At 41.2% G+C, this 15,470-nt stretch overlaps 2 protein-coding genes across 3 annotated transcripts; one reads left to right on the forward strand and one right to left on the reverse strand.

Annotated features, from left to right (window-relative positions):
- The first annotated feature begins 231 nt into the window (after positions 1-231).
- LOC115670000 (cysteine protease RD19A-like) lies at positions 232-5,061 on the forward strand. The gene is made up of 4 exons (XM_030591179.2): positions 232-779; positions 1,003-1,122; positions 4,069-4,315; positions 4,490-5,061. The coding sequence occupies exons 1-4, from the start codon at positions 294-296 to the stop codon at positions 4,765-4,767; spliced, it is 1,131 nt and encodes a 376-aa protein (XP_030447039.2). The 5' UTR covers positions 232-293; the 3' UTR covers positions 4,768-5,061.
- A 229-nt stretch (positions 5,062-5,290) lies between these two features.
- On the reverse strand, positions 5,291-13,905 carry LOC115669997 (V-type proton ATPase subunit a3-like). Of its 2 annotated transcripts, none has more exons than XM_030591174.2 (18): positions 13,562-13,905; positions 13,140-13,184; positions 11,820-11,942; positions 11,634-11,741; positions 11,221-11,331; positions 10,952-11,125; positions 10,621-10,758; positions 9,949-10,056; positions 9,762-9,869; positions 9,483-9,631; positions 7,644-7,797; positions 7,394-7,554; positions 7,100-7,306; positions 6,679-6,862; positions 6,521-6,604; positions 6,224-6,417; positions 5,943-6,002; positions 5,291-5,851 (listed from the first exon to the last, which is right to left on the reverse strand). In XM_030591174.2, exons 1-18 carry the CDS (start codon positions 13,703-13,705, stop codon positions 5,647-5,649), a joined length of 2,457 nt encoding a protein of 818 aa, XP_030447034.2. In that variant the 5' UTR covers positions 13,706-13,905; the 3' UTR covers positions 5,291-5,646. The 2 variants fall into 2 exon arrangements, with proteins under 2 accessions (XP_030447034.2, XP_030447035.2); XM_030591175.2 differs by having other exon boundaries at positions 11,820-11,945; positions 13,562-13,640.
- Positions 13,906-15,470: the final 1,565 nt, after the last annotated feature.

Here is a 15,470-nt window from a genome sequence, read left to right on the forward strand (position 1 = left end):
TCTCTTTTTTTTTGGTCGTATCCACATTACCATTGACACGTATGAAAAGAAAGGCTAACACGAAATCAGAAGAAAAAAAAAGGAAAACAGAGTGTCAAGCGGGCAAGATATTTCGCGTTTTATTAACCCCCGGATGACATTGAAAGCCACGTGGCGAGATCACAGTGGCGGACTCATCGAGCCTACCGTCATCTCGGAACCACTCCTTCCGTTTATCTACGAACACTCCACTGTTCTTCGCACGCCAGCAATTTTTTACTTTTCCCCTCTCGCTCTCCCTCCGCACTGCAGCCATGTACCGTCTCCCTCTCCTCGTCCTCTTCTCCGTCGTCGTCGCCGCGGCGACGGTCGGGATCGCTCCGGCGGAGCCCGACGGCGAGCGCGGCGATCCTCTGATCAGGCAGGTCGTGTCGTCCGGCGGCGAGGGCGGGAGCGAGGACGGCGACGTCCTGGTCCTCGGCGCGGAGCGCCACTTCTCCGACTTCAAGCTCCGGTTCGGCAAGGCCTACGCCACGCAGGAGGAGCACGACCGCCGGTTCGGCTTCTTCAAGGCCAACCTCCGCCGCGCGGCGCTCCACCAGAGGCTCGACCCCTCCGCGGCGCACGGCGTCACCAAGTTCTCCGACCTCACCCCGGGGGAGTTCCGCCGGAAGTTCCTCGGCCTGAAGCGGCTCCGCCTCCCGGCCGACGCCAACAAGGCGCCGGTTCTGCCGACCGACGATCTCCCGACGGAGTTCGACTGGCGCGATCGCGGTGCCGTCACCGGCGTCAAAGACCAGGTAAATCGTTCCCTACTCGTCAGGACTAAATTGCTTTTCTGTACGTTTATCTTTGCTTTTCAAGCATCCTGTCCTGTTACTGCGGCTATTCGTAACGCTTAATCGGTAGTTTGACTTGATCGAAACCATTCTGAAAAATCGAAGTAAGGTACGAGTGTGACTTTCTGTGCGGTTTAGATTGTCGTAAGATATGTAAGCATGGCTTTGTTGATCATCGTCGCAGGGGGCGTGTGGATCGTGCTGGTCTTTTAGCACGACCGGGGCTCTGGAAGGAGCTCATTTTCTGGCTACTGGAGAGCTTGTGAGCTTGAGTGAGCAGCAACTTGTGGACTGTGACCACGAGGTTTGTGATCTTTGCTTTCTTCTGTCAATTTAAGTCCTCAACAGCCTTTGGTGGAGTTGAATAGTTTAGAGAAAGGGGGAGATGTTGAGTATATCTTGCGTAGACTTTTGAAGTACTGTCGTCACGAGAAATATGCAAAAACTTTGCCAATCGTAAGTGTTTTGATATAATTCTCTAGGAATCTGGTTCTACTGTCTCTTTTGTGAACTTATTTGCTTATATCCGGGATTCGTGATCTTTCTGTTGTTCTTTTATATGGGTAGTGCTAGCACTTACTGGTTTTAAGAGATATTAAAAGGAAAAACTTCACAGTTCATCATATAGTCTTGTCCGAAATCATTGGTAAATATCTTTGCATAGTCAGTCTTATGTTTCTCTCTTGCTTGAGTTGCTAATTTATCAGTTTCTGTTTCAGATGATTGCCGTGAATTTTTATGCTTTTGACTTTCTGCCTGTTTGCTTTAGCATCTGGTTTTAAGTCACTATCTTGTTTTATGTTCAGCAATCTCCATCAAATGGAAATGATAGAATGATAGGCCTTCCTTTACACCTCAGATGAAGCATATTTTTACTCTTAAACTATGATGTTCGAGATTATTTTGAATAGGAAAAGGTCGAGACTATGAATCTGCATTTCCAAGGGAGGGTTTTCTGTGATATCCGTCCATACTGCTGGCAGAGGTTAACCCTTGTATATTAGGTGACTTGATAGTAGAATATTGAGTGCATATTATTTAATATCTAAAAGTAAGATCTACTTGTGGGTGTTAGCTGCTACTCCCTGATTGCCTTATGGGGCCCAAGAGCTCTCTTTATTTTTGGTTAAGTTGAACAGGCAGATGAAGTGATACGCAGGTAGTCAGGTTTTTCCTGTTTTCAAAAGTCAAAGTGGTAACCCCGCTCAAACAATTATTCACCGAACATCCTTATCTACCATTTTGTGTCCATATTGGACATGAGCTTGACTAACCATATTGAAGCACAATCTGCACGACCATTGTTATCTCAACTATCCCGAAGCACCATCATTTAGAGTTCTACAAATCCTTTGCCCTCTGTGCCGATAGAAATGCTAACAATCTCTGCTTTTAAGTGGCAACTGAAGAAACAGAGTCCATTATGTTTGTGCCAAAGTTAGTTTCAATTTCCAAACCTCGACTTCTGCACTATTCAGTTATGAAACCACCTCAACCTTAAATGTTCTCTACCTCAAGATGTTGGCACACAAATCTACCTTGATTGTTCCTTTAATTGCTATCTTATAAAATTGACAAGGTAGTTGTGAGAGGCTTTTGCAGCAGGAATCCCATTCTTGCTCTGTAATTCTCCTCTTAACCTTGTTTTACTACAACAGACTATTTTTTTTTTGTTTCATCTCTCGCTTCGTTCAATACTTTCAGTAACAACGAGGCCGCATTTTGAACTAGTAAATGAGATATTACGGAAAGCTAATTTAAAATATACCTACGTTATTTCATGCAAGTAAAGATTCATGTAGGGTTTCGTGTAACTGGTCCAATCTCATGGGTGGACATGCAAGTATGTACATGCAGATATGCCCAGTGGCCTTTTTATAGTTATATTTAAAAATCGCACAACTTTTTTACATGATTTACATAAACTTTATATATATGTAGACTGTACTCTTCCTTCATCTAGAAGCTTGACCTTTGGGGTTGATTTTTCTTATATGATTGCTGAGCCCGTTTGTGCATAGGTTTATTTTGCGTCTGGCCAATTCCTCGGTTGCATTGGTCGTTCGCGGTCTGACTTTGTGCTTAAGAGGAGTTGCTAAAATAACTCATACCATTCTTTTACAGGTTTATATGGGTCTCATATATATATGTATATATATATATGTATGTATGTATGTATGTTATTTCCCTCCATTTGATAACCTCAATTTTTTTTGGATTGAACTTTTTTACAGTTTGCACCTATAGTTACCTTTATGATTGTGATTTTGGGTGACATCCTGTATGAAGCTTTTTGACTTGCTGGTATTGTTATAGTTTACTTAATCATTTCACTTTGAACTTATGAGGCAAAAGACTGGATTGAGATATTTTCTGGGTTTTCTTGATAGGATGGGTACATGGATATAGCGCCTTGTTTTCAAGTTTTATCAGCTTGTATGCTATTGTATGGTTGTCGAAAGCTGTGAGATTTGTGTTGCTTGTAGCTTGCTTTCCATTTATTTGCACAGCTTTTAACCAACCGGTTCTGTCATATTATGTTTCCAAGATAATATTCTTCTATACAAATAAACCTCGTGAAGTCTTTTGCTGACCCAAGCAAAATCTACTACATTCTACTCTTATTGGCTGATTAGACTGGAAAGTCACTTCATTTGAATCAAGTTTCTGCAATCGTATTATGTCGTGCAATGGTCTTGAAGTTTGACTTGAGTGAAACTACCAAATTAGCATCTAATTGTCCTGGCTAGAGAGTCCATGACCTTAACCAATTTGATTGCCAAAGGAAAGCGAATGGCTTGATTTGTTGGTGTAGTTTGGTTTGTTGATCCAGCCTTGCCTCTCTTTTACTTGAAGCACTGGGATGGTGACCATAATTTTGAGCTGGCTCAAGGAGCTCTGCTGCACTACAAAGCAGATGCTTGAAGGTTTTGCATGTATGAGATATCTTCGAAGACTAAATCACCTTGTATACCCTTTTTCGTTTTGTTTCCCATTTGGGTCAGTTAGTTATGATAGCAACTCTTCTTTGGCTTGTATTATTTTATTGGTCCCACACAATTTCACTCTTGCATGATAATTCTTGCTTTTATTAATCAGCTTGGTCAACAGTATGCCGAACTCTAGACCCCAATCCTGCATAGAATTCTTATGCATTCTAATCTAATAGTGGCTGTAACACGCATGGTGATGCTTCCATGAGTATGGTGTTTCCAATACTATTGAGTATTGAAATTTAACTTTCCTGCAGTGTGACCCTGAAGAATACGATGCATGTGACTCGGGATGCAGTGGCGGGCTGATGACAACTGCCTTCGAGTACACCCTTAAAGTTGGTGGGCTAGAGCGAGAGGAAGACTATCCTTACACTGGGACGGATCGGGGCTCTTGCAACTTTGACAAGAGCAAGATTGCCGCATCAGTTTCTAACTTTAGTGTTATTTCCCTGGATGAGGAACAGATTGCAGCAAATCTTGTCAAGAACGGTCCCCTGGCTGGTAATTGGCCACTCTTTTTTCGGACAAAATGTCACCTGTTTTATTGTTTGAATAGTTGTCAGCTTAATAGTCTTAATATAAATCGAAAGATTTAAGTCTTGTTGAATAGAATTAGCTATTTTCGGCTATGAAACTTCACTGATTGTGAATTTTTTTTGTGCCTGTGTTGTGCAGTCGGGATCAATGCAGCGTATATGCAGACATACATAGGAGGAGTGTCGTGCCCATATATTTGCGGGAAGCATCTCGATCATGGGGTGCTCTTGGTTGGGTATGGATCTGCCGGTTACGCTCCCATCCGGTTCAAAGAGAAGCCATACTGGATAATTAAGAACTCATGGGGAGAGAACTGGGGAGAGAATGGATACTACAAGATCTGCAGGGGCCGTAATATTTGCGGTGTCGACTCAATGGTGTCGACTGTGGCTGCTATTCACACCACAGCTCATTAGATCATGGAGTTACGAGAAATTCTGTGCCAGGCATCACATAATTTCTCCTTCATGATCCCAGCCAGGTGAGCGTGTTATGGTATTGCTTTAGGTGTCGTAGCTTTTGAAGACATTGGACACGCAGTTGAAGAATATGAAATGCTACTGCTGTTGTATCTGTAAATTATAAGACGATACCGCAACCGTGGTTACTGCTGGCTTCTGTATGCTAACTTCATATGATTATATGCGTGGCCAAAAACTCAAATCATAATGTATCTCTGTGTGCTCCTAAATTCAGCTGGATTCTTATCATCGCACGTTAATCTTCGCGCTTTCCTCGCAGTGCGAGGAGCGTGACCAGTGCCAAGAGTAAATAACGCATCGCGCTACAGGACATTTTGTCATTTCCTGTTCTTTTTTATTTTTTTGGGGGTTCTCCACTGTCGGAATTTCCCATAGCGTACTTTCTGCTAGATAGTATCAAGTGACGATACATAATAGCACTTAGCTCTCACCTTACAAATAACATGCTATGAAAACATATAAAAATGAAAATACCGTGATTAGACCCAATTGGATAGACCTTGGTCGTATTATGTGGTTGTATAACATCACAAAGCTAAAATACCTACGATGAATATTGAACGATTAGCCACAAACCTCAAGGACTTTGATAGCTGGATCGGCGATTCTGTTAGCGTGTATAACCACAATGGAGTGGAGAGCAAAGAGGCCAAGGTCTACCAAGTTTGCTGCATCGTGTTCTTTGTCCCCCGGCACTAGCTGTTCAAGCTTCTGGATGAACTTCATTAAAAGAATGGATCAATGGATATCTACAACATGAACACAATACAACAAAGTTTTGTCTCCTGTCCGCCAAAAGCTGTACTCGATGTGTCATTCATCCTCCTCACTTAGTAATGCGAATGAAAAGGGTTGGAACTTATAACCATCTCCCTCGTAGAACTTGTTTTGGAACTCCACCCAGTGAAGTCGCAAAGCATGTAAGAATGCGCTTAAAGTTTCCATCACTAGTAGCACACCGACAGTGGCAGAGATAAAGACGATGATGCCAATAATGAGCACGAGGGTGTTATTGAACCTGTAGGAGTTGCAACGAATCACTATTTTTTCTATTGCCAGATCTCACAAAACCAATATGCAAGAGATATCCCGGGAGCAAAAGAACTTACCCCCATGCAAGGAGTAAAACTTTGTCATAGAATACACTGGCCAGCTCCGAATGGGCCAGACTGAACAAATTCAACAACCAGATGATCAGCAGTTGAACAACATCTGGAAAATGCAGTTCTTTTCGAACGCAAGGAGATGCTGACCTATTGTGTTTTGGAAAATCTTTATTGAGCTTAAGAGATTATAACGGAAATAAACAAGAGTGCCCCACATACATCAGTATACCTATATCAGCTGATATGCCTTGTGGAAAACCAATTGAAGATGTGCAATTCCTTACCTAAGAGCCCATAACCGTAGGTAAGAAGCCGTATTAGAAACTGCTCCGAGTACGAACTCAATGGTATGTATAAGTTGGTGGACGAAGACCTCACTGAACTCAAATTCCTCGTGCCCATGGGAATCGGAATGGAGATCCATCTCGAGAGGATCATCGACACTGTGAAGGATTGCATATTGTTGCCCTTTGTGCCTCTGACAACAATTAAGCTATCAAGCGACAGATGATGAAAGGACCGCAACACAATTATGTGAGAGGTACACTGTAGGAAGAAAAAGGCATCAAACTTAAGCTTACTTCCTCATGTTGCTTCTTCAAGATAAGAGGCTTGGGGAACAACATCCATGGAACTGCAGCCAGGGCCAACAAAAGTAACATAACCTGGCAGCGACAAAGGATCATCATTGAGTGTTCATATTTTGCTCAAGGAAGTGAATTACAAGAAGTACACAAACCTGAAGAAATTTTTGGCCAACAAAAAGCTGGTTTTCACCTAGGTCCTCCATAGGACTCAAGAACATATATATCATTACATGGTACAGATCTGCTTGTGATCCAGTGCACCATTTGACTATTATAAGGAGTGACAGGTAGCCAAACAGGCTATTCAAGAAAATCATTTGGGGAACGAATTGGTACCTGAAGCAAGGCATTGCAAATGCAGTCATTTATCACTTACTTATGAGGCTGAAGTTCCACGTACATAACAAGCACACAACATCGAAAATCTAACAGAAAGGTTGATTGGATGTACAAGCCAAATTCCAGTAGGCACCAGGAGAAAGTTTGAATATCATCATCCCCCTCTCAAAGGGAGAAAGGACAGAGAAGATGCACCAAAAGAAAAAAGAGTTAGCTACCACTACAATATCTCACCGGATGTTCAGATCATTTGCAAAGAATCTAGCATTGAAGTAGCTCAGCACAATTCCCAGATTCATCTGGGCAACTCCCAGTAAAATAGACATCTTCATCTTCAGTGAGTTGAGAAAGGGTAACTCACTTCGACTACCATGCCACACTGGATCAACACCAAATGGATAAGTAGCACGAACTTTTATTAATCCCTGGGTAGATGCATCCCTGAAAGTAAAACTATGAGTACTCATAACTTGCAAGGGAAAATGCCAATGGTTCCTAATGCATATACCGTGTTTAAAACTATATTACCTGCAAGAGAGATCTCGACAAGCATAGGCAGAGGGCCCAAATATGTCAAATGGGACAGAAAAGAATTCATTGTATATCAGTCCAGTATAGATCGAGAACAGGGCCATCATCAGGATGACATAACGACCACCAAATATCATCCCTGTTATGTCCCCAAGTTTCTGTTCAACAAGATCAACCAAACGAAAGTGATGACAACTTATGTAAGAAAATAGAACTGTCAGCTAATGACGGGGCACTTGAAAGTTACCTGATTAGAAAGCTTCTTTTCTCTGAAGATAAAGTACAAAGTTGCCATAAGCAAGCATATGCCATGGCCCCAATCACCGAACATTACAGCAAAAAGGAAAGGAAAGGTGATAATCGTGTAGACACCGGGATTTGCTTCCTGATATTTGGCTACTCTGCAATCAAGACAAACGTTCCTCAGGAGTTTTGCATGAAAATCAAGAACTTAGTGTAAAAGAAAGAGAGAGAGAGAGAGAGAGAGAGAGAGAGAGAATCAAACGAAACCAGAAAGTACACTTCAAATTTCAAGGTCAGAACTTAGAAGGTGATCAATCAGTGAGTTTCAGATATTGACCAAACAGAATCAAAATCACAAAAGAAACTGGAATAACAAAAACCATATCAACTTCTAATTAGGTTACATGTTCATATCTACATATCAAATGAAAGTTCACATACAGGTTCATTTGTTTTGGTGTACAGAGTATCTCACACTTGATGTCATGTATGCTTACTTAGGATAACGATAAAATTAGGTTTATAGAGAAAAGGAGGCTAACTTTCCATTCAGAACAGTTCGTGCTTGGACAGCGGAGACATGAACAAGTCATGAATCAAAGCTGAACAATCCAAACTGAACCAGCCAAAGTATTTGGCTCAGTAACACGAGTGTTGCTCCCTGGCCATATATTGCTTGCATTTTAGAGCTATTCTAAATCACTATAGTTACTTTGATTTGAAATTATACACTGAACTGAGTCAAAACTAAACAACCTAACCACTGAAAGGCATATTTCACCAATAGGAGTGTTATTGTATATTCCTGTCACCATTTCTTTGACAATTCAAGAATTCTCTGAAGTCATAATGGATGTAAGAAGATTCATGTGCTGACAAATCTATGTAAAGAGTTCTGTCTTTGCATGGTCCCCATGTAAACGGAAACAGAATAATCTCTTTAACCTATATCTAAGATGATGTAACTTGGTGTACTATTTTTGCAGATGACACAATCATGGTAGATGGAAACCCAAGCAAGAGTAAACAAGAAACTTGAGCTTTGGAGGGAAACATTGGATGCTTCTAAGTTGGTCGAAGACAAAATATGCAGAATTTAAGCTCAGTATGAGCAGAAAGTTCCAATTACACATGAGTGAATTGGAAACCAGGAAATTCCATAGGAGTGAATGCTTCCTATCTCTTGGATCTATTCTGCAAAAGGACAGAGAACGATGGATACGCCACCCACAGAGTACATGCAAGATGTAGAGGGTAAATAAGTGCATCAATGTTTTATGCAATGGTCAAATACCACTTAAGCTTAAAGGGGAATTCTCTATGAATAAGGCTAGTGATGCTTCATAGCACGGAATGCTAGGCAGTTAAGCATCAACATGTGCAAAAGGAGTGTTAAGGAGATGAAAATGCTTTGTTAAAGTGCGGGCACATGAGAAAAGGATAGGATGAGAAATGAATCTACTTGACGGTTGAACTACCCGCAAGAATACGAGATAGAAAAAGATTTAAAGAGGTACAGAACGAAATTTTAATTTGCTGATTGCTTTTTTCAAGCTTCAATGATTAGGTGACACGATAATAGCTGGCATGGATATGAGGCCTGACAGTTTTTTATGAAGACTTGTCCTCCAAAGAGGCTTCATGAGGCTTCTGCATAATGAAGGGACTAACCCAGCTAGTTTCAAAGGGACCACCCTGCTTTCTGCTTTTCTTAGCAATACACGAACATCAAATCAGATTTCAGAACTTAAGAATAATAGAAGCATATATTTGAAACTCTGGAGCTGCTGATGTGACAATTTAAAGAACTAGGCTTCACAAGGACTATGACAACATGACTAACCCGTATGCATCAACGATTTCTTGAAAAGCAGTAGTAAATTTATTTGTACAGAAGTAAGTAGGTGGTGATTCCTCGGTATGCAGAACACGAAATATTGCTCCCACTTGTGAGTTGCAGTCTAAGGTTGCCCTTTGCAGCGCATTTTGAATCTGCAAGGGTAAGCCTCAGTAAGTAAAGTAAGCCTTGAAATCATAGACTGGACCTACTTGTAGTCAGATAAGATTCAACAAAAAAGCTATGTAGAAAGCCAGAAAGGGGGATATGACGTGGTATGCAAACCTGAGTGGTTGCAGAAACTGGACACCAACCTTCTGCAACTAGACATTTCTTGGTCACATCGATGCTTAGCATATTTAGAGTATGATATATGGATTTTTCCTTTTTCACCTATGCAAGTTGTGAGAGTGCATGAGAAGATTCATCATACAGTTCATTCAGCAATAAAAATTAAGCAACTCAAACACACCAGAAGGCTCCAGTGCTCAAATTGATGAGCAATGTCCTGAAGCAGACTTGCTTGGTGTAATAGCCCCACATCGATAGTTGTCTTCAACTCCAAGAGTCTTCCAGACACCTAAATAATTGAAAAATGGAAATCGTAAGAATCAGATTAAAAGAACCAGTTACTGGGCACCAAAGGGATCGAGCATGTACAAGTATCAGGTAAAAAAGAAACAGTTTTCAATCTGTACTTATGTTCCTCCTGATAAGAACACATGACATATTAAGTGCGCTGGAAAAGTCATCAAAATCAGTGTATATGGACAGAAGCTTCACTGACTACTTAATGAAACATGCTTTCAGACCTAATGAAATGCGATAAATTTGTTATACCTTTGGAACAACGAAAACGAAATTATAGATTCTCTCAGTAGATTTATTAAAGATTTAAAGATTCATCCAGTCTCATAGCTTTTATCACTTGCAAACAGTTTCCCCAGTCAAATACTGGCTATGCAACCTGTAAGTTTAGTTCATGTTATCTATCACTGTACTTGTCTGCATTCAAAGGTCAAAGAATAAGAATAACTCTTGGGTAGTGGAACCAACAAAATTCAATTTCTGTCAAGACATCGTAAATGGAAGCTTCTATTCACTGCAAATGTATGCAAATAAATGTCCCAAAGGATTAACATACCTCTGTTATCATTTGAAATTGCTTGCCTATATCATCTGCAAATGGATACCGATTTGCTGCAAATGCTTCACATATTTTCATGATTTTGTTCTTTGCTCTCTCTCCACTGTAGAAGATAACAAATACATTTTTCTCAACCTGTAATCAATAATCCATCAGTTCACAAGTAAAAGGAATCATAAAATTGATAATTGCAAAAAGGGGAAGCACCTCTATAATAAAAAGAAGGCATGAATATTATGGATTAGTAAATTAACGATAGGCAATAACTCAACATGAAGGGAACGAGAACTTTATCCGATAACAAGCAGAAGTAATCACAGTTAGTGACCTTTTCTCCAGAGGCAGGATCTCTAATGGGCTCTTCAACAGTGGCTTGCTTCAAAAACACATTTCCCCTTGTTGCACGGAACAAAATTCTTTCAAAAGCTGTTGATTTGTCTCTCTGCACCAGGCCACTGACAAAACCCAACTTAACTTGCTTGGAAGGATCCGTCACCATTTCCTAGTCAAATCCAATCCGTAAGGACCTTTGAGCATAGAAATATGAGAGAGCTGATCATTTCAGAAAGAAAAATTGGAAAAAGCACGAGTCCTTACTTGCTCTAATAACAAGGGACTGTCAATGGATCCTTCACCAAGAGACTCTGCTTCGAGTTCTCGTTGTTGAACTGCAGCAATGCTTTTAGTTGAATGAAAAAACTCGCCAGCCTGCAGCCAGAAAGATGCAAAGAAAAAAACGCCACAAGTTGTAAAGCACAGTCCATGAATCATCCCCCCCCAAGAAAAATCCAGGACCAATGGTGATGTGATCCCAGCTTCCAACTTACAAATCCTGTATGCTAATGTTCAGTGAAGATGTGTGCTTTCTATCTCTCCATCATTGCATGTGGGTGCGGGAGCAGGTATTGAGTTTTGGGTTTTGGTGGGGGATTGGGGGGTGGAGGGGGGCCAAGAGCTGGGTGTGTACAACATAATGCACAACCATCAACTATACCCCAAGTTATGCATACCTTCTGAAGAACGAGCTTATATTCCGATAATTCAGCATAGGTGCGTTGTAACTGTTCGTTGTTTGCATTCATTTCAATAATTTCTGCTTCAAGTTCTCCGAGTTTCGCCTAACCATATCCGAGCAAGTTTGTTAATTTGCACAGAAAGAAATTCAATACCAAATCCAATTGTGGCATCCATCTAACCTCCAAGTTTTCCACATTTACATCAGTGCCTGACGAAGGCCTTGTTGATGTCGACAAACCAGCCTTTATCATTTGCTCCCTTAGAAAACGTAGCTTGCGTGCCATCTCTCCACACCTTTTCATCTACTAATTCAGATAGAATTATGCTGAGAAAAAGATTAACAGTTACAGTAACAGTCCCTAGAAATTAATACTAAATAAATATTACCAAAAGGAAATATTGAGTAATTCATCTTAATTCATTAGAGCTATAATAATCTTGGGATTCTGATGATAGAGGTGTATTATAGATTAACTGTGTAGTCCATTTAAACTTAGGAAGCACATAAATGTTCACTCTGTGAATTAAAGAAGATGGAGAACACTTGATACAGAGAAACTGCTAAATCATCCCAATAGACATAAGTCAATCTTTCTGGCTACGAGAACATGGCTACTCTTGTTTAGCTTCTACCTCATAATCTACTCCGGTATCATCTCTCTAAGAGATTGGACGACTAAATACGCAATCCAGCTAAGCAACAAATTTTTTGCATTCTAATGCTGACAGTGGTAAGTCTTAAGAGTCTGGTGTCTCTTTTCCTAGAGAACGTCCACAAGAATATCTGAGTTGCAAAGCCAGCATGTAGTCTGTCATAATTTTCTGTAACTAACAATGTGTCTGAGAAAATACCAAGGTCCGCTCTGTGTTTATGACTCCATTTTGTGGGACGTGTGGCCATATGGAGATGAGTCCCATTAACAGGATATCTTTTGACATTGATTGATGAATTGTGTACATTAACACTGGCAGATAATATCTCAATTCAAGACACTTCTAAGATGCCTGAAATTTCGCCCCTTGGATAGTATCAAAATCTTATAGCCACTTGCTCATTTATGTACCCACAAAACGGGAGAAAGTATTTTATGTGAAGATTATACCACGAGACAATGATGAAGTGGTGTAACCAACCCATCACCATTGCCCGCATCCTACGGATTTCATCCTACTTGGCGTAATGTGCGTTATAAATTTCATGTTTGGTTAACTTGTTACACCACGTGTCGCTGCCACATGGCGGTGCAGACCTCACATAAAAAAATATCTTCGCTTGAATGGAGATTCAAGAAGATATCCATGCATGATACTGCAATCACAGCACGGTGCGTTCAGGGAAAAACCATCCCCTTCCAAATTCAATGTGCAATTAACAAAGGGAACCCGGAAAATGTACTATTGTACTCTTTGCAAAGCACACAAAATTCATCAAGCAGTGTCATGAATTTCTTATCGCAGGCGTAGCCGTGAAGAAGGCGGATAAAAAGAGAGAATCACACCTGGGCAGCATACGTCCTCTGGAAGGGGCTCTTGTCTGCATTAAGCTGGGGAGCAGATAAAGACAGAACAGCTCGAATCAATTGGAAAAAAAAAACAAGCTGATGGCTCAAAAACGCATGTCCCATCATATAATTCGAATGTCCAATGCGAAAACCGACAAAGGCCTAACATACATTACAAACTTAGAAGAGAAACACTTTCAAAACGGCGGATCACTTCCATATCCACGACAGTCAAAATCCTTTGTCTCGAAGCCAACATCTAGGGACTTAAAAAAACACGAGTTTCTATTTCCCCTAACGTAAGCAGGACATTTGCTCAGCCGCGGCGGCGACCGAGAACCGACGTCGAACCAGAGAAACCAGAGAAATTCGACGGAACACAGCTCGAAAAACCATCACCGGATATCGCGTTCGCTTACGTCTTTGAATTGGAAGAGGCCGAGATCGCCGAGGTAGGAGACGGTCCGACGAGCCGATTCGATGGGGATGATGAGCTGAGCCAACTGCATTGGCTCGGACCGGAGCAGATCCATCGTCGGCCAGCGATCTCCATTCCACCTCATCCTCTCTCTCTCTCTCTCTCTCTCAGATGTGATTCACGGAATGCGCTTTTGCGCGGCGATGATGAAGGAACACACCGCGGGGGGCATGCGCAGCAGGGCGGAGATCGGAGCGACGTCGCCGGCGGAAGAGATGGTCGGTCGGTGGCGATGGTCGTCAACGGCTTCGCCTGAAATTCTTTTTATGGACGCTGGGGCGTCGACCGTTCAACGCATGCGGGAATTTGTGTTTTATTTTTATTTTTTCTTTTCCCGGTAAATGTTAAAAGTTTACTATTTTAATCAAAAGTTTTTTTTTAAATGTTAAATAAGAGGTCCAAATACCAGAAAAATTAAAAAAAAATAAGAGGGCTTGTTGGGCCGCCGAAGGCCCAACTTAAGCCCATCTGGTTTGGTCAAAAGGGTAAAAATTTGAGCTTTTCTTCTCCTTTTGTGCAGTTGAAAGAAACGTAAGAAGGAAGGAAGAAAAGGAAGGGAGAGAAGAAAGGAGGAATCGATGGAGGCAATTGAAAAACTTTGAGTGATGCCGGAAGACGCTATTTGCACGTAGTTGGTGAGAGTTTCCTGGTGCTTTTCCCTCTTATGAGTTAGTTTTGCTGTTGGAGTGTAAATCTGGAGCTTGAAGAAAAGTGTGTCAACTTTGCTGGCGACGCTCTAATCGAGGTCAAGCTATCCAATAGTGATTGTAAAAATTATAATCTAAGTTTGAGCTTGAGTTTCGCTTATCCTTTAACTCTAGGATAGCATTTGTATTTATAGAGTTTGTCTTCTAACTGTCACAATAATTACATGAGATAAGAATGGACTAATTCAAAATATTTTGAATTTGAACGAGCCATGCATTGTTATCCTTAATAGGCCCCCGCAAGTTGAAGGTGGTCTTTTGGATTATTTTCAACTTGGATTTGAGCATATCATGACGACACCTTGTAAGAGGCTTGGTGAAGATATCCACTATTTGGTCACGTGTGGATATGAAGCGAACCTCAAGTTTGCGTTATGACAGTAAATGGTGGACAAAGTGAAAGTCTACCTCCATATGCTTTGTTCTAGCATGAAAAAGTGGATTCATCGTAAGATACGTTGCCCTTAGGTTGTCGCACCCAAGGATAAGAGGTTTTGATTGAGAGATGCCCAATTCTTGTAACAGTGATTGCAACCATACCACTTCTGCCGTGGCATTTGCCAATGCCCGATACTCAGATTCAGTTGAGGAACGTGCAATGGTATGCTGCTTTTTGGCTGACCAATAAATTAGATTTTGACCCATATAAGTTGCATAACCTCCTGTTGAGTGCCTATGAGTGGGACAACCAGCCTAGTCCGCATCACTGTATGCGTGAAGTTCTGTGGTGGAGTGGGAACTAATGAACAATCCATGCGAAACGGTTTCCTTTAAGTAGCGTAAAATCCGCTTTACTGCACTCCAGTGGTCTTCTGTTGGTTCTTTCAAGAACTGGCAGATTTTGTTTACCGCATAAGAGATATCTAGCCGAGTCAGGGTGACATACTGAAGAGCTCCTACTGTACTCCTGTACAAAGTAGCATCTTCAAGTGGCTTACCCTTATTAATTAAATTGGTATTTGTAGCAATGGGCGTGTGAACCGGTTTAACACCATCCATTCTAGTTCGGTGGAGGAGATCTGTAACATACTTCTATTGTGACAGGAGGAGCCCTTATGGATGGTTGATCACCTCAATTCCTAGGAAATAATTAAGTTCGCACAAGCCCCTTATAGAGAACTCCTTGTTTAAGCAGTTGATAGT

The sequence above is a fragment of the Syzygium oleosum genome, unplaced genomic scaffold (genome assembly GCF_021117445.2).
Source record: "Syzygium oleosum isolate NSW1041296 unplaced genomic scaffold, Sole_v2.1 Sole_v2.22, whole genome shotgun sequence".
In the NCBI taxonomy this organism is placed as follows: domain Eukaryota; kingdom Viridiplantae; phylum Streptophyta; class Magnoliopsida; order Myrtales; family Myrtaceae; genus Syzygium; species Syzygium oleosum.